This window comes from Hyaena hyaena, unplaced genomic scaffold, assembly GCF_003009895.1.
Source record: "Hyaena hyaena isolate Hyena2069 unplaced genomic scaffold, ASM300989v1 scaffold_89, whole genome shotgun sequence".
Lineage (NCBI taxonomy): Eukaryota > Metazoa > Chordata > Mammalia > Carnivora > Hyaenidae > Hyaena > Hyaena hyaena.
The window spans coordinates 2,899,032-2,909,404 of record NW_024080719.1 but is presented as its reverse complement, the minus strand read 5'-3'; the positions used below and the strand labels follow the sequence as shown (position 1 = coordinate 2,909,404).

The 10,373-nt window shown below is 52.0% G+C and overlaps 1 protein-coding gene across 2 annotated transcripts in view; it reads right to left on the bottom strand.

Moving 5' to 3' along the window:
- Nucleotides 1-1,965: 1,965 nt before the first annotated feature.
- FHDC1 (FH2 domain containing 1) overlaps nucleotides 1,966-10,373 on the bottom strand; it is a 42,750-nt gene continuing 34,342 nt past the window's right edge. For both annotated transcript variants that reach the window (XM_039234342.1, XM_039234343.1), the window contains exons 11-12: nucleotides 8,163-8,327; nucleotides 1,966-6,233 (exon numbers count right to left, since the gene is read on the bottom strand). In XM_039234342.1, coding sequence (XP_039090273.1) covers nucleotides 4,215-6,233; nucleotides 8,163-8,327 — 2,184 coding nt within the window. In that variant the 3' untranslated portion in view covers nucleotides 1,966-4,214. The remainder of the gene's footprint in view (nucleotides 6,234-8,162; nucleotides 8,328-10,373) is intronic.

Sequence of the window (10,373 nt, the reverse complement as noted above, 5' to 3'; positions counted from 1 at the left end):
AGCTATGCAAGGTTACCTCATAGACGCTGAGTAGAAAGTGACTGCAGAGCCACTGTCCTCCACGTTTCTGTGTGTTCATGGCCCAAATAAATTTTTCTGAGAAATTTTTACTTTATTTTATATATATTATATTATATTTTATATTTATTTTATATTTTGAGAGACACAGAGAGGGTGAGCATGGGTGGGACAGGGACAGAAAGAGAGGGGGAGAGAGAATCCCAAGCAGGCTCCACACTGTCAGCTCTGAGTCTGATGAGGGGCTTGAACCTATGAACCTTGACATCATGACTTGAGCCAAAATCAAGAGTCAGACGTGGGTGCCTGGGGGGCTCAGTGGGGTAAGTGTCTGACTTCAGCTTAGGCCATGATCTCATGGTTTATGGGTTTGTGCCCCGCATCCGGTTCTCTGCTGTCAGCCCAGAGCCTGCTTCAGAGCCTCTCTCTCTCCTCCCCACTTGTTTTCTTCTCTGTCTCTCAAAAATAAACATTTAAAACATGTTAAATCATAAAATTAGTCAGATGCTCAACTGACTGAGCAGCCGGGTGCCCCATGGCTCACTGGAGCACTTAGTGAGTAACCAGATGCAATGTTCCTTATTCTAATTTGTTTTATATATTGATGCTTATTTGTGTTTGAGAACATACATCAAAAAACCAAAAAACACCAACCAACCAACCAACCAATCAAACAAAAACGCTCTTTTATTGTTTGGGGGCAGTACTGGAGCATGAATCAAAAGTATAAGAATTGAGGAGTGCTTGGCTGGCTCAGTCAGTAGAGCATGTGACTCTTGATCTTGAGGTTGTGAGTTCAAGTCTCATGTTGGGTGTAAAGCTTACTTAATTAAAAAAAAAGTATAAGAATTGCAAAATATCATCATTGACAGATGGGAAGAGGTAGTCAGGCTATTGCACCCTTAGAGGCAGAAGTTGGAGAACTTGTACACCTTGGAGGGATGAATTCATAGTTCTACCGAACTATTCTAGAGCATCCCACCATAATAAATAAGCTGAATCTCGAATGAACAATTAGGAACAGAGGCCCCATTACAGCCAGCATGTATCTTCAGGAGGACCGGAACAAGGTTCCTTGTGAAACCCTATTAAAAACCCTAAAAAATGGGGTTAAAACTACTTGAGACCACTGTGCAAATGAAGTCTTTTTTTTTTTTTTTTGATGTCAGTAACCCATGGTACAATAGACTGAAGGTAGAGGAAAGGGTCCAGTGGCCCAACCAGCGTGTAAAAGGCAAAAAACCAGGCTCTCAAGAGTTCATGGGGCAGACAGCAATCACAAGGACATCATCTACTTATCTATCAGCGCTTGACCCAGTGATCATCCTGTAAACCACTTCTGATAAAGCGCGCGAATAGCCAGGACTAAAACTTTACCGGAACCCCCCCCCCCCCCCCCGAGGTAGAAGGTGCACCCTCTGAACAATTCCCCTTTCTTCTCACATAAGCACCAGCACTGCATTTCAAATAAGACCACACCTCCCTCGTTCTCTGCTCATTCCTAAGGCAGCCGCAGAAGTGAGCTGTGATTTCCCAATAGTGTCCTGAGCCAAAATGCATGAGGACACACAGGAGCAGATCCAGACTTGCTGGCCCCGCAGAGATTACACAAAGCTTGGCCCCAAACATGGAATAATGTGAGCATGTATGAGGTGCTGAACATTCCATCGATGGCCTGCGTGTCAGATGCAATGCTTGCATCCCCATGGGTCTGGCACAGAGCCTGCTTTCTAGGCGTTCAGGTGAACACAGGCTCTGTGCTACCGAGAAGACACACACTGACAGCCGAATTTAGCTCTTGAGCCTTTTGAGGACAAGACTACTGGATCTCAGACCTGTTGCACCTCCTCTATCAGGGCTTTTCTGTGTGCAGGAAATTATATATTCTTCCCCCAGGATCTCACACATAACACTCATCAGCAGAGTAAGTTGTGGATAAAACACAACTCCCATAAACTGGAACTTTATTAAACTACATGTTACATAAAAGAACATATAAATGGGCCTTTAAATACATTCAGTTCATCTTAAACAAATTTATATAGAAATTTATTTACATTTCTCCATTAGATAAATTATTTTTCAAAGCTTACTACCAATAAAAGGTAATAGAATGATCACCTGCTCACACAGATGCTTACACATAGGGTCCACAGGGCTAAGTAAAATACCGCTTCTCAAGAAACTCAGCTTATTAGATTTCAAAGCAACAACACATTCTGAAGGTGCTTTATTTCAAGCAGGCCTTTGATGTGAGGCCTCTGCAACGGAGGGGCCGGGGGTCGGTTTGGAGAAGCTGGTTCTGGGGCAGAGGGGTCCTTGGCTGTTGATAATAAGAGCTCCCTCTGGAAGCTAAGGGACCTTTAGAAGCCATGGCTAAAGCCGTGCCCCAGCTTCTGCGGACTGGGAAACAGAGGCTTAGGGAGAGGGAGTGATTTGCTAAAGTCACAGCATCAGCAACCAAGCACGGACTGGGACCCTGGTTCCCAGGATCCTACCTGGAGGCCCTGACCCCATCGCTATCCACAAACTTTGGGTCTCTTTCGTCCATTTCCACCCACCCACGGGCCCTATGTCTTGGATGCTGTTGTCTGCACGGTTAAATATATTTCTTAGGCTTTTTGAGATGGTAAAAACCAGTGCAGGAGTCCCATAACCATCTTTGTGGGGCCCAGAAAATACATACTCAAGGCTATTTTTACAAGAGGTTTTGTGGTCAGGTGCCTTACTTCTCCAATCCTAAAATGTACCTTTTCAATTTGGTTGACTTATGGAAGCTCAAAGTTTCCAATTAATTTGGACGGAAGGCAACATTCTACAGGAAAAAGATTGTAACATCAACCGTGTGGACTCACTGAAATCCACCTACTACTGTTGGAACTTCAGTGAGGTTTCACTAATATTTCAATAAATGACCAAAAGGGAGAGAAAGTGAGGGACAACTTTAACAAGAAAGTTTCCAGAATCACTTCACTTCCTAATTAGCTTCAAAAGGAAGCAGTGAAATGGGCTGTGAGTAGAAACAGTACATATTTTCTCCCTTCTTTTGAGTAAAGCCTCCCTTCCAAAAATTTCCCGATGATACAAATTCTTCTGAAAGTAGGAATTTTTTTTTGGTCTGTTTAAAAAAATTTATTTGGTTTTTCTCAGGACTTAAAAACCATTGTACCACAAAGACCAAACATCAACATTAAGAAGCATCACCAGTGGCATAGATACACGCACAGACTCTCCCGGCTTTGTGTTGCGTTAGCAAGAGAAGGAAGGGCTGGCTGCAGGCAGAGGAAGAGGGGGTGGGGGGCGGACAAGACTGGGAGACAGAAGCGTTTGTCTTCCCTGTAACTAGAGCGATCCCAAGTCATAGCAGCCTTCACTCAGTTTTATAACAGATACACAAATGGGAAAACACGGAAGGGGGAGGTGTGTTCAGCTGAACAGCCCCTGAATGCCTTTCCATTACGGCACTTCTAAGTCCTGGAAGATCCGGCATCCTCCCAGGGGCTGCTCCCCGTCTGCAGGGAAGGCGCTGCCCATGGGGCCTGTCCTGAGCACGCAGGGGCATCTGGTTTCCAGGCTCCAGTCTCGCTTTCCCTCCTGCTCACAAGTAAACCCTCACCCAGAGTCACATGCAGAGAGATGAGCAACACGGAGAGCCTTCAAGGAGATGGTGCCAATCAGAGCACCCAGGGCTTGCAGGGGAGTCCAGTTGCCAGCAATGGACGGTGTGTGGGCAGGTGGAACCCTGAGGCCAGGGAACATGGGAAAATAAAAATGTCTTCATATTAAGGGTTTTGTCTTTTTTTTTCCCCCAGGAGGCATTTCATTCTGCAAAAGGAACTAAAATACGTCGTTTTCTAATATTTAAAAATAAGTTCGGTATAGAAAAACTGGCCACAATTCTTTTACTCGGTAGGGAAGAAGGTCATCTCAGATCTGTGTCTTTCGCGGGGTCTCTGCTGGGGGAGGAGTGTGTGAGGTGCCAACCGTCATGGTAGCAGGTGAGGTCCAGCAGGCGGGGACCTTACAACAGGAGGCGGTGCAGTGGGTGGACTCCACCACCACACCTTCAGTGACATGAGCATTAACAGCTGGCACCAGTGGGTGACTTTACGTGGAACAGAAACATGCGTTGCTGGCCTGTCATAGGAGACAGTCCTCACCATCTGAGCCCCAGGCAGCGAGAGGACAGACACCTATCACTTCCGTAAGGGATCGAGGGTTTTCCCCAGCGTTGTGGTATCTGAGCTTTTCAGCCTGAGGGAAGCCCTTTCCCCAGACCCTCGGCCCTTCGGAGGGGCCTCTGTGTTGGCACTGGGACCCCCAGCAGGCTCCGGACACCTTTTGGGGGCCCGCGCACTACTGGCCCGCCGCAGGGTGCTGCTGTCCTTGGGGACGGCATCCTCAGGGCTACCCTTAGGCCTCAGCTGACGCTGGGAAACAGTACGAGTGATGCCGGGGGCCTTGGCCACAGGAGGGGAATCTGTTCTCATGGACCGAGATGAGGAGGCAACTGTGTTTCGGGCAAAGCTTGGCACGGGAGGCGGGACACGGGGAGCGCTGGGGGGCGGTGGGGCCTTGGGCTCCTCTTCGGGGCTCTCGGAGTTGGAGCGGCAGGTCTTGTTTTCCTCGGGCTTCTGTCTGGGGACGTTCCTGAGGGGCTTGGCGCTTGGCTTCTTGAACGAGCCCCTGGGCTGCAGGGGTTGCTCTTTCCCGGGCCGGGTGCTGCCGGAGCCACCGCTCACCCTCACCAGCCTCTGCTCCTCTGCGACCGTCACAGGCCCTGTCGAGGGCCTCCTGGGCGACAAGTCCGAGGTTCCCCGCATGGAGCCCCGGCGCGACCACTGCTGCTGTGCAGTGCTGCTGGGGGTCTCCCCGGGGGACCGCTTCCATCCCACTGAGCTGCGGCTTGACCTGGAGATGGGCAGGACTTTGCGCATGTTCTCGTTCTCTGAGGGGGTTAAGGTCCGCACGGGCTTAGGCGCCGCCCCTTGGCTCCGCCGGGCACTCACGGCCTTGGACGTCCCCTGGGACGCGTCTTTGAGGGAGCTTCTCTTTGGTGCTGTCACATCCTTCCCTTTGGCGGGTCGGTCCCTGGGAAGGGCGTCCTTGCAGCTGGGCTCACTCTTCCGAGAGAGGGGAGCAGAAGCCTCCTCGGGGGGGCTAGAAGCAAGGTGAGAAGAAACCTGGCTGCCTGTCTCCCCAGCCCCAGAGGACAGGGAGCCATCCCCACCACCCCCCTCCCCTGGCTCCGAGCAGTCCAGCGTCAGCGAGCAGTCGGTGGCATCCGAGGTGTATAACAAAGGGCCGAGGTCTTTGCTTTCAGGGCCACTGCTGCCCACAGATGCCAGAGCTTCAGCACTAGGCTGGTGAGGGGCAGTCCCGTCCCCCTCCAGGGCTGGTCTGGGAGCCCTGGGGCCACTTGTGCTCACAAGCAGCAGGCCACTGTGGCTGGCACCAAGGGACTGCATGCTCCCATGCCCCAGAGGTACGGGCTCCGCGGGGCTGAGGTCATTCAGGGTCAGCCGGGGCACATCCTCTGGGCCCTTGGGTCCCTGGAGGTCAAACTGAGCCAGTCCTGTCACCAGCTCGTGCTCCTTAATCCCCAGAGCCAATGGAGAGAGTGGAGGGGACCGGGCAGGAGTAAGGCCCATGGGCTCACTATTCCTCTTTCGGAGGATGCTCACCCCACTGCGCCGAGCTCGGGGGAAGAGGGCCGCAGGGTCCTCAGGACGGGGGGCTGGGGGCTGGCTCTGCCAAGATGAGGGGGGCTCAGGGGCCTCCTCCTGGCTCTCTGAGGCCTGAGGTCTGTGTGCGTGGCTGGGGTCCGGAGCCCTTGGGCCCCCAGGCTCCACCCAGGCCAGTGTGGGCCGGGCCTGCCGGCTGCTGCTCCGGGGCAAGCTGTTGAACTTGCTGGGCTCCTCGGGGCTGCCAGTGGAAGTCTCCAGGAAGGTCAGGAGCTCCCGGTCAGCGAAGGCGCCCAGGGAAAGGCGAGAGCGGCGGGCATTGGGAGGCCGGTAGGAGGGGCTGATGGGCCTGGGCTGCAGGAAGGCGGGCAGGTCCTCTGTGCCCTTCTTGGTCAGCAGCTCCACGTCATTCTCACTGCTGCTCCGGCAGAAGCTGCTGAGCTCCCCAGCTGCCCAGGAGCGACGCTTCTGCTCCAGCTCCTTCAGCCGCTGCAGCCGCCTCAGCTCCTGCACCGAGCGTTCCTGGTTGTCCTGAAAGAGGGTGGAGAGAAGCCCCAAGACGCATGAGACGTGTGGGGCCTGTGTGTGGTTCCAAAGCCACCTGCCCCGAGAATCCAGTGAGATACACACGCAGGGAGGGGAGCCCAGCGTAAGCTTCACCAAGAGGGACACTGGTGTTTGCACCTGTGCGGCTAGTTCTCTCAAAGCTGCACGGGGGCGGCCCCACCAGCCTGTCTAGGCTTGTCATCCCTGGGCCCAACTTCCAACTTTCCAGTCAAGGCACTGTCCCCTGTGTGATTCCACACGTGCCTGCCACCCTGACTCCAAGGGACCCCAACTTGGTTTCTAAGCAGGGCAAGGTGGAAAGGACTTCCAGCAAAGGGGTAGTTAAACAGTGGCAGAAAGAGAGAGAGAAAAAAAAGGAGTCAGAGATCAAACCTCCCTGTCGCATCTGCACTGAATACATCTACACGCACGAGCAGCACTTGCTACTTAAGGATTTGGATGCCTAAATGTATACCCTAGATATTAAGAGATGTCTTTCAAATCTCTGTTCTCTGAACTCTCTTTGGTAAAGGAACACCAGGGAGGCCGCGGTGGCTCTGTCCCTCATGCCCCACCCCCTTCCCCAATCAGACAAGAGGATTTGCTTTAGAAATCCTTCCATCGCTCACCCTTCACCCAGATCCAAGCACCCAGGCCTCCCCCCAGCAAAACTGAACCAGAACAGATGTATGTGCTAAAGCACATTTTACCACCTGGCCATGCGCTTTAAGTACATTTGTAGCTCACAACCCAAGCCTGTTATTGGTAGGGAGCACTTTTTACTTCAAAATCAATTTCCTCAAGTGGTGGATTTCCCCTCCAAGTTTCCGTGAGGCTCTGGCTCCGGCTGGGGAGGTCTGGCCCCTCCCGCAGCTCTGGCCCAGCCTCTCCAGTGCCCCAGGTCCCCCAGGCCCTCTCCCCCAACGCTGTCTGCGGTGGGAGTGGGGCCAGCCCCTGGCACTCAGAACAGCGGGGCCGAGAGAACCGCACAGGTGGCCCCTCGGGCCTGCAGAATTCTGACAGGGAGTGAGGGCCTCAGAAAGAGACAATTTGGCCTCTACCACCCACCGCCACCCCCGTCTGCTGAGCTCACTGCTTGGACAAGGGAGAGGAGACGTGGCCACAGACTCTGCCTCCTTCTTTTAGCTGGGGAGAGAAAGGAGGGGTTGAGGCCTCAAGTCACTCTGGCCTACTCAGAGCTAGAGGGAAGTGTGACCGGTCCTGCAAAGGAGTTCAGCCATGGACAAACCTGCATTTAAATACAGGGGGAGGGTAACACACAAGCCTTTGGTTCCTCATCACCACCTGAAGCAAAGGCTGTTATTTTGTCTTTCACTGACAGAGGAAAGCCGTATTTGCAAAGCCAAGCAACCCAGTTTTCTGGCTCCTACACTGAACTCAGAGATGACTAGAATTGGAGGCTGAAGGATGGCACATTCCCGCGGTGCCCACTGCCTGGCAATGGCCATGGTGCTTGAAACAGGTGAGAGAAGGTCTTCCAATCAGCCCCCAGCAACAAAGGGACCCCGCAAAGAGGAAACTGTCTGGGGAGGGAGGTGAGGGAGACTCTCAGGATCTTCAAAGGCACTAGTTACTATCATGGCTGCTCCCAAAAATGGACTCCACTAACACAACACTTTTAGGGCATCAAAGCAAGTGCTGGCATGAGCAGCACTGTTAGCAGAGGCAGCCAACGCTGGTCTCCTGGTGACCGGGAGGCACCCGGGGCTCGGATGGCACAGCCACTTCCCGGTAACCCCAACTGAGAGCCCGGCAACGCTGCCTGGGCCGGACTTTTCCTGAAACCATGGACGTGCTGACCCATCTTTCTGCCAAGGACAGAAGGCTGGGTCCAGAAGAGGAAAAACAAAAGCCCAAACAACTCAGAAAACATGGAGATGCCAGCGGCCTTACCTTCACTGCTTTGTTGAACTTGACACAAAAATCTCTAAAGATCTGAAGGCATTCGTCCAGCTTCATGGTTTCTTTGTCTTCGCAGAAAAAATCTATAAGGGTGTGGGCCTCGTCCTGGAGCTCTTGCTGCCAGTGCTCCAGTTCGGTCAGCTTTTCCACAGCAAACTGCGGGAAAGCAAACAAGCACACGCTCAAGTCAACAGGCAGTGAGGAGACTCTCTGGGCACTAGACGGTCTAGTGCCCGGCAAAGCCGTGCTCCTGGGCTCAACTTCAGGTCCCAGCGAAGAGAAGGGTGATTGCAAGTCCAAGGCACTCAGACCCCAAGGGAAAATAATTCAACCCAAACAAAGCGTGGGGAAGCAAGGTGAACTCCTGTGTAAAGGCCTGGAAGCAACAAATGAGACCAAAGAGCTTTGGTCTACAGAATGCTGCTGACAAAATGGTGGCCTTTAACATTGCTGAAAAGTGACACAGGTGTAAAGTTGGTGTTGTTAAGCAAAACTCATACTGCATCTGTTCTCCCTTCTGTTAAATTTAGTTTTTTAAAGTTTTTAAAAATTTATTTCTAAGAGACAGAGAGAGACAGTGTGAGCAGGGGAGGGTCAGAGAGAGAGGGGGACACAGAATCTGAAACAGGCTCCAGGCTCTGAGCTGTCAGCACAGAGCCCAAGTTGGGGCTTGAACCCACGAACCGTGAGATCATAACCTGAGCTTGAACCCACGAACCGTAAGATCATAACCTGAGCTGAAGTCGAGGCTTAACCGACTGAGCCACCCAAGCACCCCTGTTCTCCCTTCTCTTAAAAGTGAGTCTTGGAGCGCCTGGCTGGCTCAGTTGGTTGGGTGTCATTGGACTTCGGCTAAGGTCATGATCTCGCAGTTCATGAGTTCGAGACCCGCATTGGGCTCCCTGCTGTCAGCACAGAACCTGTTTAAGATCCTCTGTCCTCCTTTCTCTCTGCCTCTCTGTCTCTCTCAAAAATACATAAACAGGGGCGCCTGGGTGGCTTAGTCGGTTAAGCGTCCGACTTTCGCTTAGGTCATGATCTCGCGGTTCGTGGGTTCGAGCCCCGCGTCGGGCTCTATGCTGACTGCCAGCTCAGAGCCTGGAGCCTGTTTCAGTCTGTGACTCCCTCTCTCTCTGACCCTCCCCTGCTCATGCTGTCTCTCTCTCTCTCTCTCTCTCTCTCTCCTAGAAATAAATAAAACATTAAAAAAAAATACATAAACATTAAAAAAAAAAAGTCTCTTATTGGCCAAGGGCTCACTTCAGGATGCCAAAAGTCACTTGTATTGATGAACTGTCCTGTGGAGAGGGAGTTTAAACCTCATCTCAAATGACCTGTATCAAGGTCAGTGTCACCCCCACAGGACTCAAGCCTCCGTGTCCAGACAAAGGCCCCAGCCAAGGCTCCCTAACCATGGTGCTTATCCAAGTCAGCTCAGAAGCCTTGCCGACAGTCCATGCTCATATCCCACCCATGCAGTTCAGTACGTCTGAGGTGTAACTGCCACTGATATTTTATTAAAACTCTGCAGGAGACCCTGACGAGCCCCCTTGGACAGGAATTACTGCCCTACACAAATCCATCCTCTTCTCTTCTTCACCTCCTCCTCATTCCTTCAGGACAAAGTCTCCAGTGCCCCTCCAGATTCAGGTGCCAACACGACAAAGAAATAGAAATGAGAGAAGTCTACTCTCCTCCAGTGAGCTCTCAGCCCTTTCAGATGGGGACCTTTCAGGCGCATGAGCACACTTCCCTGACATGCTGGTGACATGTAATGTTGAGCTGAAATGAGAAGCCACAGGCGCACAGGGACCAAATATTTGGGACCACACTCAAGTCTCTGATTACCTTCTTTTTCACCAGGGAACAAGGTTTATGTGGAGAAAGAATGTGTGAGGTACGTGACTTTATAAATCATACATATCATGTTTTTAAAAAGGCTTCTCTTTGAGAAACTAGAATGGAGGGATGGATGGGCCTGGGAGATGTGAAGTGATGGACTGCCCACCCTCACGGAGTGGGATTGTTGTGGAAACATGCTTAGAGAGGGAAGAGGTCTGAGAAGCCTTGTCACCCCTCACACACTCCCACACACTTTCCCCCGTAAGAGTCCTTTCCTTACACCGAACACATTCAAGAGGTAGTAGGAAACCAAACCATTCAGGAAACCAAATACCAGAGAAAGTCACCATGTGAGTCAGT